The sequence below is a fragment of the Pleurodeles waltl genome, chromosome 7 (genome assembly GCF_031143425.1).
Source record: "Pleurodeles waltl isolate 20211129_DDA chromosome 7, aPleWal1.hap1.20221129, whole genome shotgun sequence".
Classification (NCBI taxonomy): domain Eukaryota; kingdom Metazoa; phylum Chordata; class Amphibia; order Caudata; family Salamandridae; genus Pleurodeles; species Pleurodeles waltl.
This window is the reverse complement of record NC_090446.1, coordinates 1,345,954,164-1,345,978,187: the sequence shown is the minus strand read 5'-3', so window position 1 is coordinate 1,345,978,187 and position 24,024 is coordinate 1,345,954,164. Positions and strand designations below refer to the sequence as shown.

General features: G+C 44.1%; 1 protein-coding gene across 1 annotated transcript in view; it reads left to right on the top strand.

Annotated features, from left to right (window-relative positions):
- Positions 1–24,024, top strand: part of PPP1R12C (protein phosphatase 1 regulatory subunit 12C) — a 615,622-nt gene that overhangs the window by 170,755 nt on the left and 420,843 nt on the right. The window contains exons 5-7 of the mRNA XM_069201799.1: positions 15,664–15,808; positions 18,995–19,069; positions 19,698–19,786. Coding sequence (XP_069057900.1) covers positions 15,664–15,808; positions 18,995–19,069; positions 19,698–19,786 — 309 coding nt within the window. The remainder of the gene's footprint in view (positions 1–15,663; positions 15,809–18,994; positions 19,070–19,697; positions 19,787–24,024) is intronic.

Here is a 24,024-nt window from a genome sequence, read left to right as displayed (position 1 = left end):
GATCTTCATACAGAGTGGGACAGGGAAGATCAGCACTCTTCCCCCAATCAGGAGGAAAAGGAGACTCGAGTTCCAAACTCAAGAACAAACACCACAAGCAAAAGTGGTGAAGAAAGTAACTCCACCACCCTCTCCTCCACCTGTAACTCATACATCACCGGCACAAACTCCATCACATTCACCAGCTCATACCACCATGAGCCAAGATGACCAGGACACTTGGGACCTATATGACGCCCCAGTATCAGACAATAGTCCTGAGTCGTACCCTACCAAGCCCTCACCACCCGAGGACAGCACAGCGTATGCACAGGTGGTAGCTAGGGCAGCAGAGTTCCATAACGTGTCGTTACACTCAGAACCTGTCGAGGATGACTTCCTTTTCAACACCCTCTCCTCCACCCATAGCACCTATCAAAGCCTACCTATTCTCCCGGGAATGCTAAGGCACGCAAAACAGATCTTTAAAGATCCTGTCAAAAGCAGAGCGATAACTCCACGGGTGGAGAAAAAATATAAAGCACCGCCCACAGACCCTGCTTTTATCACATCACAACTGCCACCAGATTCAGTTGTAGTAGGGGCAGCTTGCAAGAGAGCCAACTCGCACACATCAGGCGACGCCCCACCTCCGGACAAAGAGCCGCAAGTTCGACGCAGCTGGAAAAAGGGTTGCTGTACAAGCTGCAAACTAGTGGCGCATCGCGAACTCTCAGGCGCTCCTAGCGCGATATGACAGAGCCCATTGGGATGAGATGCAGCATCTCATCGAGCATCTACCCAAAGAATTACAGAAACGGGCAAAACAAGTAGTTGAGGAGGGACAAAATATCTCTAATAACCAAATACGCTCCTCTATGGATGCAGCGGATACAGCTGCAAGAACAATAAATACCGCAGTAACCATAAGACGGCACGCATGGTTGTGCACATCCGGGTTTAAACCCGAGATACAACAGGCAGTGCTCAATATGCCGTTCAATGAACAACAATTGTTTGGACCCGATGTGGACACGGCGATTGAAAAATTGAAAAAGGACACTGACACAGCCAAGGCCATGGGCGCACTCTATTCCCCGCAGGGCAGAGGCACTTTTGGCACATTTCGCAGAACACCCTTCAGAGGGGGGTTTCGGGGTCAAGCCACACAAGCCAGCACCTCACAATCAACACCGCCTACCTACCAGGGACAGTACCAAAGGGGAGGCTTTCGGGGCCAGTACAGAGGGGGACAATTCCCTAGAAACCGGGGAAAATTTCAAGGTCCCAAAACCCCTACAACCAAACAGTGACTCACAAGTCACTCAACCCCTTCACACAACACCAGTGGGGGGAAGACTAAGCCAATTTTTCAAAGCTTGGGAGGAAATAACAACAGACACTTGGGTCTTAGCAATTATCCAACATGGTTATTGCATAGAATTTATAGAATTTCTCCAAATCCCTCCAAATGTCCCACCAAAAACACAAAACATGTCAAAACCGCATTTAGACCTTCTGGAATTAGAAGTTCAGGCATTACTGCAAAAGGACGCAATAGAACTTGTACCACGTACACAAAGGAACACAGGAGTTTACTCACTCTACTTTCTAATACCAAAAAAAGACAAAACACTGAGACCAATCTTAGATCTCAGAACACTGAACATCTGCATCAAATCGGAACACTTTCACATGGTCACGCTACAAGACGTATTACCACTGCTAAAACAACAAGACTATATGACAACCTTGGATCTAAAGGACGCGTATTTCCACATACCGATACATCCCTCGCACAGGAAATACCTAAGGTTCGTATTCAAGGGAATACACTACCAATTCAAAGTGTTGCCGTTCGGTATAACAACCGCACCAAGAGTATTTACAAAATGCCTAGCAGTAGTAGCTGCACATATCAGAAGGCAGCAAATACACGTGTTCCCCTACCTAGACGATTGGCTAATCAAAGCAACTCCCTAACAAAGTGTTCACACCACACAGAGTATGTCATACAAACCCTCTACAAACTCGGTTTCTCCATCAACTATGCAAAATCACACATTCTGCCGTGCAAAACACAGCAATACTTAGGAGCGACAATCGACACAACAAAGGGGATAGCCACTCCAAGTCCACAATGGGTTAAAAAATTTTACAAGGTTATACAAGCCATGTATCCGACACAAAAAATACATGCAAAGATGGTATTAAAACTCCTAGGCATGATGTCTTCATGCATAGCCATTGTCCCAAACGCAAGACTGCACATGAGGCCCTTACAACAGTGCCTAGCATCGCAATGGTCACAGGCACAGGGTCACCTTCTAGATCTGGTGTTGATAGACCGCCAAACATACATCTCGCTTCTATGGTGGAACAGTATAAATTTAAACAAAGGGCGGCCTTTCCAAGACCCAGTGCCACAATACGTGATGACAACAGATGCTTCCATGACAGGGTGGGGAGCACACCTCAATCAACACAGCATCCAAGGACAATGGGACGTACATCAAACGAAGTTGCATATAAATCACCTCGAATTGTTAGCAGAATTCCTAGCGTTGAAAGCATTTCAACCCATCATAACCCACAAATACATTCTTGTCAGAACAGACAACATGACAACAATGTATTATCTAAACAAACAGGGGGGAACACACTCGACACAGCTGTGTCTCCTGGCACAAAAGATATGGCAATGGGCGATTCACAACCACATTCGCCTAATAGCACAGTTTATTCCAGGGATCCAGAATCAACTAGCAGACAACCTCTCTCGATCACCAACAAGTCCACGAATGGGAGATTCACCCCCAAATTCTAAACACTTACTTCCACATTTGGGGAACACCTCAAATAGACCTATTTGCAACAAAGGAGAACGCAAAATGCCAAAACTTCGCATCCAGGTACCCACACAGGCAGTCTCAAGGCAATGCTCTATGGATGAATTGGTCAGGGATATTTGCATACGCTTTTCCCCCTCTCCCTCTCCTTCCATATCTAGTAAACAAATTGAGTCAAAACAAACTCAAACTCATACTAATAGCACCAACATGGGCAAGACAACCCTGGTAAACAACACTACTAGACCTGTCAGTAGTACCCCATGTCAAGCTACCCAACAGGCCAGATCTGCTAACACAACATAAACAACAGATCAGGCATCCAAACCCAGCATCGCTGAATCTAGCAATCTGGCTCCTGAAATCCTAGAATTCGGACATTTAAACCTCACCCAAGAATGTATGGAGGTCATAAAACAGGCTAGAAGGCCATCCAGTAGACACTGCTATGCAAGTAAATGGAAAAGATTTGTTTGCTACTGCCATAGTAATCAAGTTCAACCATTACATGCATCTCCAAAGGAGGTAGTAGGATACTTACTACATTTGCAGAAATCAAATCTGGCCTTATCTTCCATAGATACACCTCGCAGCAATTTCTGCATACCTGCAGATTACCCATTCAACTTCACTATTTAGGATACCTGTCATTAAAGCGTTTATGGAAGGCCTAAAAAGAATTATACGACCAAGAACACCACCTGTTCCTTCATGGAACCTCAACATCGTCTTAACAAGACTCATGGGTCCACCTTTTGAACCCATGCATTCTTGCGAAATGCAATTCTTAATGTGGAAGGTTGCATTTCTCATTGCCATTACATCTCTAAGAAGAGTAAGCGAAATTGAAGCGTTTACTATACAGGAACCTTTTATTCAAATACACAAAAATAAGGTAGTTCTAAGTACCAATCCTAAATTTTTACCAAAAGTTATTTCACCGTTCCACTTAAATCAAACAGTAGAACTACCAGTGTTCTTTCCACAGCCAGACTCAGTAGCTGAAAGGGCACTACATACATTAGACATCAGAAGAGCACTAATGTACTACATTGACAGAACAAAACTAATTAGGAAAACAAAACAACTGTTTATTGCATTTCAAAAACCTCATACAGGAAACCCAATATCAAAACAGGGTATAGCCAGATGGATAGTTAAGTGTATCCAAACCTGCTACCTTAAAGCAAAGAGAGAGCTGCCCATTACGCCAAAGGCACACTCAACGAGAAAGAAAGGCGCTACCATGGCCTTCCTAGGAAATATTCCAATGAACGAAATATGTAAGGCAGCCACATGGTCTACGCCTCACACATTTACTAAGCACTACTGTGTAGACGTGCTATCCGCACAACAAGCCACAGTAGGTCAAGCCGTACTAAGAACTTTATTTCAAATTACTTCCACTCCTACAGGCTGAGCCACCGCTTTTGGGGAGATAACTGCTTACTAGTCTATGCACAGCATGTGTATCTGCAGCTACACATGCCACCGAACTGAAAATGTCACTTACCCAGTGTACATCTGTTCGTGGCATTAGTCGCTGCAGATTCACATGCGCCCACCCGCCTCCCCGGGAGCCTGTAGCCGTTTGGAAGTAATCTTCAACATTTGTACATTTGTAAATATATTACTTAAACTTTAATTTGTACATACTTATTCATTCCATTGCATGGGCACTATTACTAACATACACAACTCCTACCTCACCCTCTGCGGGGAAAACAATCGAAGATGGAGTCGACGCCCATGCGCAATGGAAACAAAGGAGGAGGAGTCCCTCGGTCTCGTGACTCGAAAAGACTTCTTCGAAGAAAAACAACTTGTAACACTCCGACCCAACACCAGACGGCGGACTATGCACAGCATGTGAATCTGCAGCGACTAATGCCACGAACAGATGTACACTGGGTAAGTGACATTTTCATTCTTCAATAATCTGTCTCATCGGGGTGACTTGGTTCAACTGCGTGGCCCTTGGGACTCCACCCCCCACCCGGTCAGTACTTCTATTTCTATAACATCTGCGCCATGTCTGTTTGGTGATGAAATGGAAGCTCTTTCGGTTCTGCCCTCTCACACCGTTTCCTTGCACCGACCAACATCAGGTGTGTCTTTTTCCAAACCATTGTCCAAGAAGACGTTAAGCGATCGACAGGCTGGATGATTCAAGATGTCTCGACACAGCGACATTCAGGACTTTTTCAGATTGAGTGTAACTTTCCTCCTTAAGTTTCACCAGGGGTCGGCAGCAGATAAGAGCTCCTTCTCCCACGAGGACAGCTTGGAGCCTGAGCTTGAGTTGCATGACCTCACACCGGTGTACAGCCTGTAAGTACAGAACCCCGTCCATCCCAGCCCCAGCAAGTCCATCCTAAGGGCCGAATACCTGCCCAAGACAGACCAAAGTCTTCCATTGGGCCACTACTACTTTCGGGCCATAGTCTGCACCAAATAGCTGTGCCTGAAATGCTCAGCCCTGCCTCGATGCAAAACGCAGCAGAAGACTCATGCTCCTGAGCAGACTCCCACGCATTTTGAGCTGAACATCAGAGGCGAAAGCCCTGGTGCCAAAACTCAGTGTCAAAGCAGACTGTGTCGGAGCTTGGGCACTTGGCATTGAAACCCTTTGTGCCTAAAGCTGCTTTGAAGCTGAAATCAGACTCCTCCTTGAAGCAACCAACCAGATCCAATTCTGTGGAGCTCGAACTGTAGTGGCTTCAAGTTCGTCACACAATGTTTCACAGTGGTAGCAGCCTACCTGCGCGGGCAAAACATACACGTTTTCCCATACTTAGATGATTGGCTCATCAAAAGCGATACTCATTACCAGTGTTTCCAACACTCAAGCTGCCATAAATTTAGTTCATCAATTGTTTCACCATCACCTACTCCAGCCTGTACAGCTTCAACTCTACTTAGGAGCCGTCCTTGATTCACAACGAGGTATAGTTTACCCAAATGCTGCCAGGATTCAATCCTTCCAAATGCTTATTCCACTGTTTCAACCTCTTGAGCTGATAAGTGAGGACAGCCATGAGTCTCCTAGACCTGATAGCTTCAGGCATACCCATAGTACCTCATGCCAGACTTAACATGCGTTTGTTGAAAGAGTGCTAAGCACACCAATGATCTAATGCAGAGGGTCAATTTGAGGGTCTAGTGTTGGTCAACTGTCAAGCTTGCCAGTCTCTGCAATGGTAGAACACTAGCAATCTCCTAGAAAGACCGCCTTTCAGGGACCCAGTTCCGCAGAGAACCATAACAGTGGGCACAACACTCATGGGATTGGAAGCACATGCCCAAGATCTCACTATCCATGGACACTGGATGCTCGGTTAGAAACATCTCTCATCAGTCACCTGGAGTTGCTAGCTGTTCAGCTAGCGCTAAAAGACTTTCTCCTTCACCTGATTGGAAAAATAGTCCTCATCAAATTGATCTACTTCTACTATCTCCAAAAGCAGGGGGGGGGAGAAACCAGATCCACTCTGCTTTCTCACCTATCCCAGACCATATGGAGATGGGTTCTTAGACACAACATTCACCTATTAGTGGAATTCCTTCCTGGAATGCACAATGACATTGCAGATTTCCTAAGCAGGAGGTGTCAACAAGTCCACGAATGGCAGATCCACCCGCAAGTCCTCTTTCCATACTTTCCGCGCTGGGGTTACTGAGAAATAGACCTTTTCACCACAGCAGAAAACACAAAATTCCCAAACTTTGACTCCAGGTTCCCTTACCCACAATCCCAGGGCAATGCGCTATGGATGAGTTGGTCTGGAATATTTGCTTATGTTTTTCCTCCTCTCCCACTACTTTGTTTGTGGTGCGCAAACTATGGCAGACATTTTTCACCTTCATTCTAGTAGCTCCCACTTGGGCATGTCAACACAACACTGTAAGAACTCAGTAGTTCCCCACAAAGTACTACTGAACAGGCAGGAACTTATCACACAATCACGGAGAAATCAGACCCCTCAGCCTTGCTATCTGGCTTAAGTCCTAGAGTTTGGTTATTGAAGCCCACAGCAACCCTGTAGGGACATTCTTAAGGAATGCGCAGACCAACTACCTGTGCTTATGCTGCAAAGTAGAAAAGATTTGTCTACTACTGTCATTCCAAATAAATCAACCCTTTAAACCCCAGTACTTAGCACATTGTCTGTTATCTATTCTGTTTACATACTACTGATCTAGCTTTTACATCCATAAGGCTACACCTGGCAGCAGTGGCCGCTAATTTACAAAATAGACCAACTTCTCTATTCTGGATTCCTTTCATTAAAGCCATCCTAGAAGGCCTTAAAAGTTATTCCTCTAAAGTGCCACCTGCCCCTACTTGGAATCTTAACAGTGTACTAACAAGATAAATGGCCCTCCACTTGAGCCCCTCCAATCCTGCCTCCTCCAGTTTTTATCCTGGAATGTATAATTTCTAGTTGCAATACCTTCTCTGACGTGTCAGTGAACTTCAGGCATTAACTTTAGAAGAGCCCTTCCTCTCGATATAGAGATAGGGTAGTACTATATACCAATCCTAAATTCTTTCCAAACGTAGACTCCCAATTTCACCTTAATTATTTTCACAACCAGAGTCGTTTGGGGGTAGGGCTCTACATAACCTAGATGTAAAACTAACCATTATGTATTATATTGATCGAACCAAATCATTTAGAAAAACACAACAGCTGTTTGTCTTTTCAAAACCACAGAAAGGAAAGGCCATTTTTAAGTCTGACATTGCACGTTGGAGTGTTAAATGCATCCAAACAGATTAGGCTAAAGCTAAAAGAATTGTTTGGTGTCATGTGTGGTTGTATATTCACATGCTTTGCATACTTCTGTGATCTGGTGTTTGGTCCGGATGTGTACAAGTTGTTTTTCTTCAAAGAATCTTCTGGAGTCACGAGGAAAAATGTGACCCCTCCTCTTGGTGATAGTGCTCATGGGCATCGACTCCATTGTTAGATTGTTTTCTTTCCGCCATCTGGTTCCGACGTGTTCCTTGGTGCTCTGGTTTGGACCCTTTCGGGCTCCCATTGTACACCCTCATACTCTTGTGGTGTTTTTGTTTGTGTTCCATACCCAGCCATCAAAAGCAGAAAGAAAATAGTCCTTTGTTGATACAACAGGCTCTACTCGCAGCATTTAGGCCTTGCCCGGTCGGCCACCTCTTGGTTCTTCTTGTGCATCTGAACTGGAAGTTAATGCGCTGCTGATGGATCGGACTCCTTTTCAGTTCTGTCCATGCTAAATACCTGCACGCAGACCAACATTTGGTTTGCAATCGTTGCCTGTCTCCCAACCACGACGAGGAGAGTTGTGAGGCCTGTCAGTCGTTTCGATCTAAAGAGACATTGCAGGATCGCCGAATGTTTAAACCAGAAGGGCAGCAAACTTTTAAATCCTCCTTATGATCAGCAACGCTTTTTTGGTCCCCAGCTTGCCCAAGACCTAGAGAAGATGAAAAAGGACACTGAAGTTGCCAAGTCTATGGGGACACTTCCAACTCCTATCAGTTGTGGTTCCTTTCGATGACTTACCTTTAAACAGGGTAGCAAACAAATGTCATCTGATTCCTCTCTCCTCTAGACACCACCACCCAGCATCCTCTTCAAGAGGGTATTACAGAGGTACCTACAGTGGAAACAATGCCAAAGGTTGAGGGAAAGGTGCATCCACTCTTGCTACCCCTTCCACAGGAATGACTCTTGTCATTTCCTCTATCACTTGACACCTGTCTGGAGTTGCCTAGAGCAATATTTTCCCACTTAGAAAACAGTAACAACAGATCAGTGGGTGTTGGATGTTATCCAATATGGTTATTGCCCGGAGCTCATCAAAATGCCTCCAAAGATACCACCTTGCAAACGCAAATTTTCCATGGAACATCTAAATTTGTTCAATCAAGAACTGCAGGCCTCTCGCTCAAAGGAGCCATAGAACCAGTTCTATTTCATCAGAAGAGCACAAAAGTATATACATTATACTTATCCTATATCTCAGGCCCTCAATTGTTACATCCTTTCTGAACACTTTCAAATGGTAATTCTTCAAGATGTGATCCCTCTATTACAACAAGATTTCATGTCCGCACTAGATTAAAAAGATGCCTTTTTTCACATTCCAATACAGCCAGCTCACCGGAAATTTCTCCTTTTCGTAATACATGGAAAAGACTACCAATTCAAAGTACTCCCGTTCGGAGTTACTATCACACTTTGTGTCTTCACAGAATGTCTCGCAGTAGTTGCAGCACATCTAAACAGACAGAGTATTCTTGTTTTCCCATATCTGGACGACTGACTCATCAAATCCAGTATGTTTCCACTATGTCTGCAACTCAGCCAGACCACACTTCATCTTCTTTATCAGTTGGGATTTACCATCAACATTCAGAAATCACATCTTCACAGATCCAGCCGGATCAAGAAACTGTCCTCAACACACAGCTAGGACTAGCTTACCCAAATGCAGTCAGGATTCCAAATATCACAACCCTGCTGCTGCAGGTGTACCCCAATCAACAGTTCAAGTTAAAGGGATTTTAAGTATGGTGGTATCTTGTATTGTGATAGTACCATATGCAAGAGTACTCATGCGTCCGCTGCAGGAGTGTCTGCTGTTCCCCAGATCACTCTTACAGCGGATGCATCTCAGTCAGGATAGGGGGGGGTCACCTACAAAATCTATCCATAGATGGGACTCCAAACACCAAGTCCTACACATCAATTAATAGGACCTTCAAGCCATTCATCTAGCGCTCAAAGCTTTCCTAGTTCACTTAACAAGCAAGGTTGTTCTGGTCAGAACGGACAGCACAACCGCAATGTTTTCTCTGCAGAAACAGGGTAGGATGCATTCTATACAGTTATCATGCCTGTCTCAGACAAACTGGCGTTGGACAATAAGACACTGCGTTCACTTGTTAGCAGAATATCTCCCAGGGATGGACAGCCAATTTGCCGACTTTCTCAGCAGGATGCAGCAACAAGTCCACAAATGGGAACTCTCACCTCAAGTCAAGGTGAGGTTTTCCACACACAGACCTGTTCACAACTGTAAACAACGCAAAATGCTCAAACTTCACCTCCGGGTTCCCTCACCCGCTGTTCAAAGGCAGTGCTCTATGGGTGAAGGGGTCAGGGATATTTGCCTATGCTTTTCCAGCGCTTCCTCTTCTTCAGTTTGTAGCCTGGAAGCTCAGGCAGACGTCTTTCACCCTCATTCTAGTAGCTCCCACTTGGGCACGATAACCATGGTACACCATGCTACTCGAACTATCAGTAGTACCCCATGAGAAGCTTACCCTACACCTGGATCTTCTGAGGATCTTCTCACTCAGAACCACGGACAAATCAGGCATCCATGTCCCAAAGAACTCAATCTTGTGATTTGGCTCATGAGATCATAGTTTGGATATTTGAATCTTCCTTTAGAATGCATGACTATTCTTAAGGAAGCACGTAAACCAGCCCCTAGGGCATCCTTTGCTGCTAAGTGGAAAAGATGTGTTTCCTATTGTCGCCACAAGCATATTTAACCCTTCAAAGCGACTATTCAAAATATTGTATGCTATTTACTTCATTTTCAAACTTGTGGCCTAGCATATACTATAATACGTCTTCACCTTGCAGCAGTAGCTGTATACATGCAAAACAGACTCATTTTATCATTGTTGAAAATACCTGTGGTTAAAGCTTTTATGGAAGGCTTAAAAAGAGTAATTCCACTTTGAGTGCCTCCTACACCAGTTTGGAATCTTAACATGGTACTCACTAGTCTTATGGGGCTTCTATTTGGACCATTGCATAACTGTTCACCGCAGTTTCTATCATGGAAAGTACCTTTTGTTTAAATAGCAATCACCTCACTAAGATGTGTTAGTGAGCTTCAGGTATTAATGTTGGAAGAGACATTTTTCAGATACATAAGGATAGGGTAGTCTTACGGACCAACCCAAACTTCCTACCCAAGGTAGTTTCTGCATTTCACCTAAACCAAACTGTTAAATTGCCACTTTTCTTTCCACAACCTGAGTTAGTTGCAGAAAGAGCCATGCACCTGTTAGATGTAAAAACAGCTTTTAATGTATCATATTAACAGAAATAAAGTTTTGTAAAACTAAACAACTCTTTTTTTCTTTCTCACCTCCCCACGTAGGAAAGGCTATATCTAAAGCAGGTATCTCTAGAAGGATAGAGAAATGTATCCAAACTGGTTACACCAAAGCTAAAAGAAGTTTGCCTACACCTAGAGTGCACTCAAGTCAAGTCATTTAGGAGCATGTATGGCTTTCTAATAGCTGAAATTTGTAAAGCAGCTACATGGTCCAATCCACACACTTTTATTAAACACTATTGTGTAGATGTATTAGCTCGTCAACAAGCAAATGTTTGACAGGCAGTGCTTCGTACTCTTTTTCAGACAACCACAACACCCATGGGATAACCACCCCTTTATGAAAGGCACTGCTTTACAGTCTATGCAACTCTGTTGTAGAAAGAAGTGGTCAAGTTGTAGGAAAAAATATATACACAGCAAAGTTACGTCAATGATGCAATAAATCAATCATTGAGCATGCAATTAAATTGCTTTTTAATAATAGCATCTTGCCCCACCCACTAACTGGGACAACAGTTCAAATTATAGCAGTCATTTTTGTATATACATCAACCAAAGTCAACGTTTCAGATCAATGTCTCACATCTAACAAACATTTAAAATCTAAGCAACTAAACAATAAACATTAAAGACAAGAATAATTAATCCAACAGTCCTCTCCTTAATTTACGGAGCCATGTGGTGTCCATATCAATTATGTTGAAGATCCACATGTGTGGGATGGTTGCTTAAATCCAAGGCCTACAACGTCCTTATTTTCAAAGGGAAAAAATGGAACGTCCTATGGTATGTGATCGTTTACAAGCAAAGTTCAACTTTGAGTGCAACCTCCGAAAAATATACAGTCGATGCGTTTCGACCCCTATAGCTCTGGGCCTCCTCAGGACTAGTGGAGAGAACCACACCTAATAAATGTAAACATACATGTAAGCTTAATCACTAGAGCTCACTAGAATATAGGCTACTACCACCAAAACACCATCACATGTATAAAACTTATATACAAGTGCAATCTAGTGAACATAATCAATAAAAACCACATGAAAAAGTCAGAACTACCCATAATCTTATTTACATGATCGAGCATGCTGTTTATGCAGTGACCAAACTATCTATCCATGTGCTCCCCAAGTCTATACGTGAAACACCCTAGGGAGTATGTCTTAGAAATATTTTCTAAAACAAACTATACTCTAAGGGCTGCAAAAGGTGACAGTTAAATTACATGCACCACTTACCCTCCCATGGGCTTGTTTGTGGATTGCTGTAACTAGATTCCTGCGTCTCTCAAATGCACTAGAAGTGATACAGACTCATGAGGTCCAAATTCAGATTGAAGAAACATCCTAATAGACCATAGCAAACATACATCTCCGCAACCTTCTCATTCTTACTGGTCCCAAAGGCTTTATCCTAAATGCTCTTCTCTTTCTAACATGCAGCCCATCAAAATAAGGGCTCATATGGATGAAACCGGTCCCCCATGAATCAGAGTGCCTAAGAAACCGGCTAGTCCCGGAATTCACGCTTCTAACCGGTAAGCGGCGGCCATCTTGCAACTCTCTTCGATGTCGATCTGGAAATAAGCTTTTACTTACATCGTATGAAAGGGATTCTAATCTAATTCTGATATTAAATTCCTGAAAACTGGGAAGAGGAATGAACTTGTTGGGGAAAAAGTAAAAATGTAAGCTTACTTAGCTACATTTCGGTTAAACTCGATACCGGCGGCCATCTTGGAGGTAAAATTGGTATCGGCTGGGGAATAATCATCGTATTTTATTATAGAGGCGACATGCACTGCGCTCCAATGGTTCCACTGGTATTTAATTACCTAAATTTGACACAATAACAAACTAAAGTACCAAAAGCAAACAAGCATGTACTGGACCTAACTTCTATTCACTCCTTGAAAAAAAGGCCATAATGGCCATCTTAGAAGCATGAATATCTCTTTCTAAAACTTTGATCACACTCCATTCTCACCCAGTTGTGGGAAAACAATCTTAACACTGGAGTCGATGCTTATGCGCGCGATCACCGAGAGACGGGGTCACTTTACCTCGTGACTCCAGAAGATTCTTCGAAGAAAAAAAACTTGTGCACATCCGGACCCAACATTAGATGGTAGAACTATGCAAAGCATGTGAATCTACTGCATTACATGCCACAAACAGATGCTTACAGAATAAGTAACATAATCCTTACCCATCCCTCCTAAATCTCAATACGCTCCTAAAAAGCAGCTTCAATGGCCTTTCTAAGAAATATACTTATAGCTGACATATGTAAGGCAGCTACATGGTCTACACCACATACAATCAGCAAACATTACTGTGTAGATGTGCCATCCCGTCATCAATCTAATGTTGGCTAAGTGGTTCTTCATACATTATTTCAAACTGCAACCCCCACAGGTTAACCACCGCTTTCTGAGGAGGACTGCTTTGTAGTGCTGTAGATTCACATGCGCTGCCCTCCTCCCCACACATCTGTGTAGGTTGCGGTTAGTTTCAAGTTATTTCACATTCATTTAGCATGGACATCTTACTGTGCTTCCACTCCATTTCACCTGCCGTGTGGGGAAAACACTAACAGTGGAGTTGATGCCCATGCGCATTACCAGCAAGAGTGGCAAACAACTTGCACACTTCCGAGCCCAGCACTAGATGGTGGGATTATGCTAAGCGTGTTCATGCTACGAACAGATTCCTACTAGGTACGTAACATTTTCCTTTTCCATTACCACGTTTCAGCAAACCACGTTCAACAGTAATCGCTAAGAGCTGGGAATCCTGATAAGAACACAGTAGTTATAAAGGTCTACTCCAAGTTTTGAAACTCATTTTATCACTTTTTGACGTTTATGCAGCAAGACAGCAAAGTATTCATTCTTGACAAGCCCTGAAAGTACACAGTTTTCTTATTTAAGCATTACCTCAGTGAAAAGCCAACATTTCAGGTCGATGTAACCATAAGGAAGTATAGTAGCCTATTGAGATGAGCCATAAGGTCTCCTGTTATGATAGGCTTTCCTTCCCAAAAATGTGGACCATCCATATCTTCCTCATCCAATTTGGGGTAGTGACTCACTTCCCAATGAGAACCAGAGTGGACTTTCCATTGCTTTTTGTAAGTGTAGTTAGTATGTGTGGGCAGATAGCTGATTGGCTTAGTATGCCTTTTCAGATTAAAATTCAATTAATTATAATGCTATAGTGCCTGCAAAGATTTGCCATGCTGCTTTTAATGACCTGTTATGCTTGAAGTGTATATAACATTGAACATTAAAATGTTGGGAGCTCCATTGAAGACCACAAACTGCCTCCGGGCTTATGAAAGCTTTTATAAGCCTTCTGCTTCAACAATCCAATGTTTCCATTTTATTCTCTGTAGGTGGAAAGTAGGCTTTCTTCCTCAGACTATATCATTTTTCCAAAGGCTCGATCCCTTGTCAAAGGCCCTTGGCGGGGGTTTAGAATTTTCACTTTGGTACAGGTTATTAAACAATCAGTAAAGCTCTCGGCAGCAGACTATAGGGCTATATCCTCTTATGGTTGATCACACAGTTGCTGTAGAGGAGAGTTTATAGAAGGAATCTCATGCCACAGTACTTGTCAAGCCTTCAACTGGTACAGAGCAGTTCCTGGTCCTTGTTACATAATGGTGTTTTTCTGTTAGTTGTAGGTGAACTTACTTTGATGCAGCGTGCCAGAGCTATCATGGTTGGTTATTTATATATATATATTTTTTTTACTTGCTTACTTGATAGTGGAACAAAAGCTTGTAGCTTCTCAAACCTACTGGTGGTGCAATGTGGAGCCGGTCCTCACTTTGATGTGCTCTTTCCTTTTAAAGCTGCAACTGTATAATCTTGTACACTTAACTATTCTGTCTGAACATTCTGCAGAGAGAATAGTTGCATCGTCCTACTGGTGCAAGCAAATGTGTCTCTGAACAAAAGGGAATGACACACGAGAAGTAAACAAGTGTTTTGTATTGAAACGTGGTTGAGGTGCACCCATCACAAACGCATGATAGGTTATCTGAAGCCTTGAATATTCTGGAAGGAGTTGATAAGGTGCTACAAAACTAATTGAAGTATCGTTGTAATTTGGATTGTAAAATGAACTCATTTAGCAGATGGTTTGGATTAAGGTGTGAATGATCTAATCTGTTAAGAGTTCTCAATTAAGAGCTAAATTGTCTAAACAAGGCAACTAATGTACAGAAATCATTTAATGAATATCTGGTGATTTTGAATAAAGATTTAAATAATGTAAATGTATGTGAATTAATCTACCTAGCATCATAAACTAACAATTATGCTTTGTCTGAAATTAGCAAATGCTAAATTATGTTGGCAAAAACACTGAACATAAACTCCAGCTGAATTAAATGAAAATCGCCATATAAGCATAAAAGAAGTTACAGGTTAGGCTCATTAAAAGCAGGATGCATTGCTTGATGATCTTTGAAGAAGGTACATCGATGAGTACAGTCCACTTACACCACTGTAAGAGATCGTTCCATCTAATCGAGCAGTCCTTGAAGCTGAGTTCTGTACCTTAAAGCTGTAGTCCTTCCTAGTACTACTGACTCTTTGTTCATAGAACAGTGGTGTGCAGCAGCTTGGTGTCCACATTGCATCTACTTGTTGATGTTTGAATTATTGACAAACCATGTTTATGGTCTTTCTCGGCAGGCTGCTGTTGCAGGCTGGCTTTGACACCAACGTGCAGGACAAGGATGGCTGGACACCTCTTCATGCTGCTGCACATTGGGGAGTGGAGGAGGCTTGCCGTCTGTTGGTGGAAAACTTCTGCGACATGAAAAAGCTCAATAATGTGGTGAGTGTTTGATAAATCTGCTAGTGTATCTTTGTAGATACTACCATTCAAAGTCCAAAAGCTCAATAGTGTCAAAGGGTATGGTATATTTTGGTTACATGTTGCTCTGTAGCAAGATGTTTCAAAACTGCTTTTATCCACTGTCCAGACTACTGAATCCTTAAATGTGTAATGCTTACATAACACACAGTATGGAAGATTCAGCCGGTGAGTCGGTAGGTTGCACCATGCGGCTCTGTATAGGCCCTGGCCTACCTAGGTTGGGACTTCGATGCTTCTACATATTCACCAACTTTGTGCTCTTATGGCCTTTTTTCTACAACTTCCGACACTGCTCTGGAGCTCGAAGTTCAATCTGACAGACTTGTTCCCTCAGGGAAAACTTGACATTCTTTTCCAGTGTGCAGATATTGGTCCAAGAGTTCAGGTCAGTCACATAAATCACACAAGGAGTCCAAACACAGACTATCCACCTCGCATCATTCAGTTTCGGGTGAAGCCCAGAGTAGCTCTCAGTCCATGAGGCGCTCTGTAGGGCGGTCTCCAGAGGTATTTCTGCTCAACCTCCTGCCTCATCAAGGAGCTATATCAGAAAAAATGCAACCTCTGAAGGAGAGTGTAACAGTCATTTTTAGTACTCCATCAATTATCATTGGAACGCCTTCAGGCCCCAAGGAAAAAAGGTGGCTGCCTGTTGGAGCCTGTAGGCAGATGCATCTCCAATGCTGACCTCCCAATGAAGTCTCCAGCTGAGGTTGACCCTTCCAACGAGCCTGGCACAACATCTGACATAGAGATGATGCCACAGGTGCGCCCCTTGACACTAGCACGGATGACTGATCCATACCAGATAGTACTATCTAATTTGGAAGCTGATCAACATTAAAGTTTCTTTGGTTGAGATTATGAAAATGACATGTATGCCATTTTTGAAGAGCTTGAAAATGCCAGTGGGTTCAACGTTTCTGCTGACGTTGCCCTGAATTCTCCGAGCCCTATTGTCATTGAGAAATCTGCCTATTTTTTGACTATTAGGAGAGCATAGGAAGTTCTTAACACTGCCATTGCAGGATGTCAAAACTGACATATTGTCAGAAGTCTTCAACCCTGCAGCTAATACCCAGGATCCTCTGTATCCTTTTAATGAGGCTCTCAGTGATATTTTGGTGGGCTCCTGCAGCAGAACCGCGATCTTGCCCCCACCCAGTGAACAGACAGATGGAAAGACGGCACAGACCAATCCCTAGGGACTCCTATTTCTTAATTCAGCACCCTTCCCCCAGAGTTTGGATTGTCTGGTGGTTCAGGCACCTCCCGTCCCTACCTCCCCACCTGAGAGGGAATCCAAAAAGATGCTATTCACAAACCTTGTGGAACCAGGTAGAGGGCTTCAAACCAGCTTCTCTAGAGAAAGTCACACAAACTCTTTAGTGTCTGATCCTCTATGGCAAAGATGCTGTAGAATACACCACCAGTTCTGTCCTGGACCCAACTGACTGCTTGGGTAGGGCAGTTGGGACAAGCCTGGCGCTTAAGGTCCTTGCTTGGATTCACTCATTGGGCTTTTTGTTGGACATTCAACGAGTCCAGGACATTTGGGCTATGATCTCGATGTTTCAGCTTTTGACCTGTCTCGCTGCAAGGGGCTCTGAGACTCCTGTGCTTCTTGGCTTCCTGCATCCTGCTTGTGGACAACACCAAGTGGTATATGCAGGCTCTGCAGTTGGATCTGAAGTCTAGGTGGGTTCAGCACCAAGGCAACCTTTCAGACTCGGTAACAATTGTGATAGATGCATTGTTGCTGTGTTGGAGAGGTTATTTGGGAGTAGAGGAGATCAGAGGCTCTGGTGTCATGCTGAGATGCGCCTCCACATGAGCTTGCTGGAGTTGCAAGTGATTTGCTTGGGACTGAAAGGGTACCTCTCAACCATTGAAGGGAACAAAGTGCAGGTACTCTTGGACACCATGTGTTATTGCACAAGCAATGTTGCGTGAGGTTGAGGGTTCTGTGCCATGGAGTTCTGCCCCTCTAGAACTGGCCCAGGGCATCTCCCTGATCAGTATGTGGCAGGATATTTAAATGCTAAGGCGGAGAACCTCAGCCTAACAGGTTTTGAATGGCACTTATACTCAGAAGACCAGAAATTGGGAGAACCCTGGCTCAATGTATTTGCCTCCACCGAGAAGGTGCAGTATCAAAAACTTTGCTCCTTGGAGCTTTCTGGGCAGTCCTCCATCTGAGATGCCTTCCGCCAGCATTGGGGGTCCGGACATGTGTATGCCTTTCCGCTCCTGCCCAGAGTACTCAATACCAGGCCCAGATCCTCCTAGTGTCCCTGGCCTGGGTGAGGAGTGTGTGGAACTTCTGCCCATGAGTTTATATTCTTCATTCTAGCTGCCACTTATGGAGGGCCTCTTTTTGCAGCCGCTGTCTTATTGTGCACCCTAGCTTGCGCAATCTACACCATCATGTGTGAAGATTGAGTGGCAACAGTTTATGGCTTTCGGTCTTCCTTTTGAAGTGGTTGGTGTCATCTTGGCAGCCCGGTGTCCCTCAGACAGATCGATTAATTCATGACTCTGGGAGAGGTTTGTTTGGGGCTCTTCCCAAAATATAGAACCACTAAATGCACAATTGTCAGAAGTTATTCCTGTTGTTCTTCGCTGGCTACAGCTAAAGATTATCTTGGTGCCCTTTGGACCTTCTTACATTTATCTGATCAGCTGTCCCTCTTCAAGTCACCTGTTGTGATGCGTTATTTGAAGTGTCTGATCTGTATGTTCCTACCAACTCCTTTTCATCATGCCGTAGTGGGACTTCAATTTGGTACTCACATACTTGATGTGTACTCCCTTCGAACCCAAACAGTTCTATTTGTTATCTTACCATCAAGACAGCATTCCGCAGCACCATAACATCAATCAGGTGAATAAGTAAATTCCTGGCATCGTCTGGCCCACCCCCCTCGACGTCACATCAAGGCAGGACTAAGCCGATGAACAAAGGAATTGCTTTTAAGTTTCTGTATCCAGTCTTGCGCCTAGGTGAAAGTTACATAGTCTGCCAGAAAATGTGTTAGAGAAGGTGAGTTAATTGTTCAGTATGAACCCGGGGTTTGGAAGTGGAACAGCTATGCCAGATCACTGCCAAGCTTGTGACTCAGGTATGATTTGTTACATTTACAGGGTCAGAGGCCCTGTGATGTTGCTGACGAAGATATCGTAAGCCTTCTGGAAGAGCTTCAAAAGAAGCAAGAGGATGTAAGTATGCATTCCATCCCACCACCGTTATCTTCTTGCACTCTGGTTTTAGTTTTTCACCCCGGAATTTAGCCCCCTTTTGCCTTTATTACACTTGTTTGTATTTGAACAATGCCCATAGGAGTTCTTTCAATAACTTGCAGGGACATCAAGCAAAATTGGCTTTGGTTTAGCATTACCTTGTTTGCAATGTGATGAAGTGAATGATTGTTTGCAAGTTACTGGTGCATAACGATGCACGGTGTGAGACTTGTGACCCTAAAAGTGAACATTTCCCCTTCCCTGAATATTATGAAAATATGAATTGCTGAAGTGAGGTTCCATCTTACTTATATATTTTTTAACTGACCACCAGCTTGCAGCTGTAACGCACTGCAATAAGGTGCTAGTCTGCAGAGTAAGCATACCCTTTTGGAATCCTAATACTGACAAAGCTCTCTAATGACTGTGGGTGGGCACCCTCCTATCTAGAGAAGACAGTTGTTGGGGGAGAAGTATTCATTTAATGCAAGAAAGACGAGGTTCTTGTTGGAGTGCTTTGACTTGCCATTATTGTTCCAGTAAATCATTTGTTTGTGGCTGAGATGCACCACATGCTCTCAACAATCTTGAATTCCTCTCTTCCTAGATGCGCAGTGAAAAAGAGGCACATTTGAAACTGTCTGTGATTGACACCAACATGGAGCAGCAACCTATGTACACCAACAAGCACAGGAGGTGAGTGTTGCTGGCATTGTATTCCTATATAACCGAGTATCATCCCTGCTCGTGGTGGCGCTGACAGTGTTTCCTATTTCAGCAGTGGAAAAGAACAGTACATTTAAGCATTGGTTTTGTAGCTGATCATGGTTGGTGTGATTTGGTAGAGATGTGAGTTGTTTTAGGTTTTAGGTAATAGGTGTTGGTAGCGTATGCTGCTGCAAATCACATACTATGTGCACACCTGCTATCTAGTGTTGGGAACAAATGTTTCAATTTGGTTATCTTCAAAGAAGAGGTTGTGTTCAAAGTGACTCATGATACTTCCCCTGAAATCCAGAATGCACCACTACACAAACTCCACCTTTCATTAGCATTTTCCGCCTTTGGGTTTGGCGTATCTCGAAGTGCTCCAGTTCTTTTGTGCTACAGAAGCTGAAAACTTTGACTCCCAGATAATGGATTGCCAGCTTTCAACACATGAGGAGCTTGTGCGACCGTTGAACAATTCATAGCTGAATCATACCAAGAATCCCAGTATAAGGTTGTATAAGATTGACTAATGTGATGGGGATGGTATGTAGACCACACCTTTCAAGTTCTACCCTATCTGTAATATTGTCGTTGGTCGGGTTCGTCATCTCTGCCTTTCAAGTGTCCAAGACTCTGCTGCATGTTCTGTGTGTAACGCCTTTTGGTTCAAAAATACTACTCTGCACGGATGGGTAGAAAGTTGGGTGTGCTACAGAATGCACCACCAAGGATCTCCTGAGTAGTCTGGAGACACATGAGGAGGTGAATCAGAGTGTGTCCTTCAATGCCTTTGGAAACCATTCTTTTCCGGGGCAGTTAAGTGATGTCCTCGTGTAGTCCTAACACTATGCGTACCGTTTCACACACCTCACACCAAGGTTCCTTCCCTCTAGGGTTCATCATGGAATAGAGCCTCAACTCCAGGGCAAGCCCCCAGAGCACCATGCCTTATTGGCTGAACTGCTCCAAAGAGGTCTCAACAGTTTGTGCGGCACACTGTTCCCGAAGCCACGTGAAGCTGAAACACCTTTATTGCTAGAGATTCCTTGAGCACCAGAGATCGAGCCTCTGCTGAGAATGTGCTGAGCCCATCTCTGTATTGACTTGAAGTCTGCTTTTTATCCTACCTCCAGCTTGACTGTGAGCGACACTCTCTGCTAAAGATGAAGGCAACCGTCAAGATGTACAGAACAGGGTATCTTTATTAACCCAGTCTTCAGACATATCCTTGCACAACATCTGTTTCCCAGCCAATCAACGCCTGCAGTGTCACCATTATGTTCACAATCCCAAGCTCAGTCCATTCACTCAGATTGAGACCAGGGCTGCTCTAGAGATCAGCCAAACCCAAATCATGATACACAGCCCACAGAAGATGTGGATGACTCTGGCACAGTGTGTAACCTTCGGATGACCCCTCTTTAGAGCCATATCCTTTCAATATCATCCCTCTCAACCTATGGAACAGCCACCTATCGTGCGGCTGTAAAACATATGGCAGTCCACAGAGTCAAACTATGGAGGAAGAAAACTTTCCTATTGAGACAGTCTCGAAGACTGAGTGATTTGCAGTTGATAATTTGAGCCTGCAGGGCCATCCGGTACTCATTTTTAGGGGCCTGCCTTATTTTTCCTTATCACACTTAACGGGAGCAAGAAAAGGAAAAACATGCAAAGAGAAAAGAAATAGAAAAAGAAAGATGGGAAGACAGTTGGAAAGGGAGAAAGCTGCTACGAAAAGCAGCATTTACAAGGGAGATCAAGGGGGCAGGGAGCGTCTGATAGTGGATGGAAATCCCTGAGGTCGATTTTACAAAGCCATGGTATTTGGTGCGCTGATGTTTAAAAGCAGTAGCTGTGGATTCTTGATCCGTTTTTTGGGCACCAGCACTCATACAAGCACTGGCGGTCTGTCCAATTACTGCCATTATTTAAGAAAAATGCTCTGAAATGAAGGTTATTGTGAAAACATGGTTGCACACATCCATGATGGAGAAAAAAAATGTAAGCACACTCTGCAAGACACTTTTTATACGTGGGCATGTTCACTCGATTCCTTTGTCCACACAGCATCTGAAATGATATTCATGCGGGCAGAGGGAATACACCCACGCCCTGATAAGAGCAGGAAGATTGATGCATAAGGCAATAGCGGTTGCTTTGGGGGCTCCCAACTCAAGTCTGCATCCTTACTGCGTATGGCAGGCACCAGTGGGATGAAATATGAGTCTACCTTGCACATTCCCAATGCTTGCAAGAAGTGAGGGAAAGAAATTGTTCATGAAGGCAAAATGATTTTGAATACAATCACCTGGTGTGCCTTTGACACTGCTGATAAGGCTTTCCAGTAGAGAAACACCTGCATTTTCTTGCACTGATGAATCTGGCTCACTTTGCCTGGCTTCCACCATAAGTTCATTAAAACATCATTGCTTTGCCCTTCAGCAGTGAATATCCCTTTGGGCTCAAGTCAGCTGCATGCTGAAGAATATTATACAGGACACTGAACAGTAACTGTAATGGGAGAGCTCAAAAAACAGTAACAGAAGGTGGGGTTTCTGGCCAACAGTCACAGGCTACAGCTAACACACATGAACTCTCCCCCCCGCCCCCAGCCACACGCCGCCTCTACTCTGTCTGCCGCAGCAGCCCTTTCAGGCTGGTCAGTCATCAAAGCATAACACTACTGGTGGCTTCTATGGCAACAGCTGCGGAAAGCTAGAGGCACCCTAACCAAGGGAATTTTCCCCCCAAACAATGACCTTCCATATATTTTTCTCCCTGTCCACTCCCCCAGCCACTCTCTGTAAGCTCAACTAATACCTACAGCTACTACTGATAATGCCTCACCATCTTGCCGAATATATACACCATGCCAGCACATCATCAGGCAAGACCACCTATGACTGCTATTAGAAGTAATACCAGTTGGTAATCCAAAACTGAGCTGTAGAACCTGTCCCACAACATCAGGAAGGACAAGGAATCTATTGCCTTTACGGTCTTATCCGCAAGAAAGATAAAAATCTGGTTATTCGGTTAGAGCTCAAGATGAAAACTGTCCAATAAGTCATTCTGCTGCCCTGTGTGTCAAAATTCTTAGTTAGTACTTTGCATAGATATTCAAATCCACTACCCTTCAGGGTCACACCAGCCTTTTGAGGTTACCCCAGCTCATGTTTACTAAATGACTGGCAGTAGTAGCAGCATGTCTTTGGCACAGTTCATTTATATCTTTCAATAACTTGACAAGTTGACTAGTGAAGAGTACCTCATTCACACACACTAAGCGGCCTTACTCCTTCACACTTAGGGATTCACAATCTGATAGACATCTAGGCACAGATTCTTTGCCTTAGAATATTCCCCAGGCATCAGTGTGCTGGTAGGTGGTGTTTGGCTCCATGTGATGCTGTCCGGTACGTCTGCACCAGAAGTGGCATGTAGGCACCAATTCAGTGTGCTGACGTGCGTTCTTTTCTTACCTTACCAGTCAGCGCAGACCCAGTCACTTTTTGACTGACCCTTTCTTGGCCTTTTGTCGATTAATTTTTTAGATTCCCTTCTGGTTTGCTGAATGTCCAAAAAAAGGCAGTTTTTAAACCATGAGACATGATAGATGTTGGTGACGGACCTGCACTTAATTTTCCTCTGGTGTCTTGAGTGAGATCATGACACCAAGACATGCAAGGATTGCTGCGCCATGCATACCAGTGCGCTGAGGGAGCCATCCCTCTAGCTCCTAACCAGATCACAGTCGCAAGAAAGGACCTGAGATCGTTTGTGAAGTCGTACCCAGCGATTGTCATCCCATTCCAGGTTGTTTGGCAGGTCCCACAAAAAGAAAAAAGTCAAAGAGGTCTTCGACTTTGCTGTTCAAGTCTTTGTACGAGTCACAGGCCATCGGCACTCAAGGCATAGCTTTATGATGGAGTCCGTGCCTTGGCTGTCTCTGTGCCTACAGGAATTTCCACAAGCCAATGCAACCCATCCCCAACGTAAAAAATTCCAAAGGCCACCCAAAGATAAGGAGCATGGCCTCTAACTCTGGAGCGCCCTCATGGTCCCATGGGTCCGAAAGGGGGCCCTACTTGTCTCTTGCCAGGGTTTACTCTCAGTGCCAGTCTGGCTCCAGGGTTCCACTGACTGATCCGGAGTGGTGCCTGGTGAGTGACCTTGATCTTCCCCAGTGCCTGCTCCAGTACTGACGCCCAGTGGTGGCA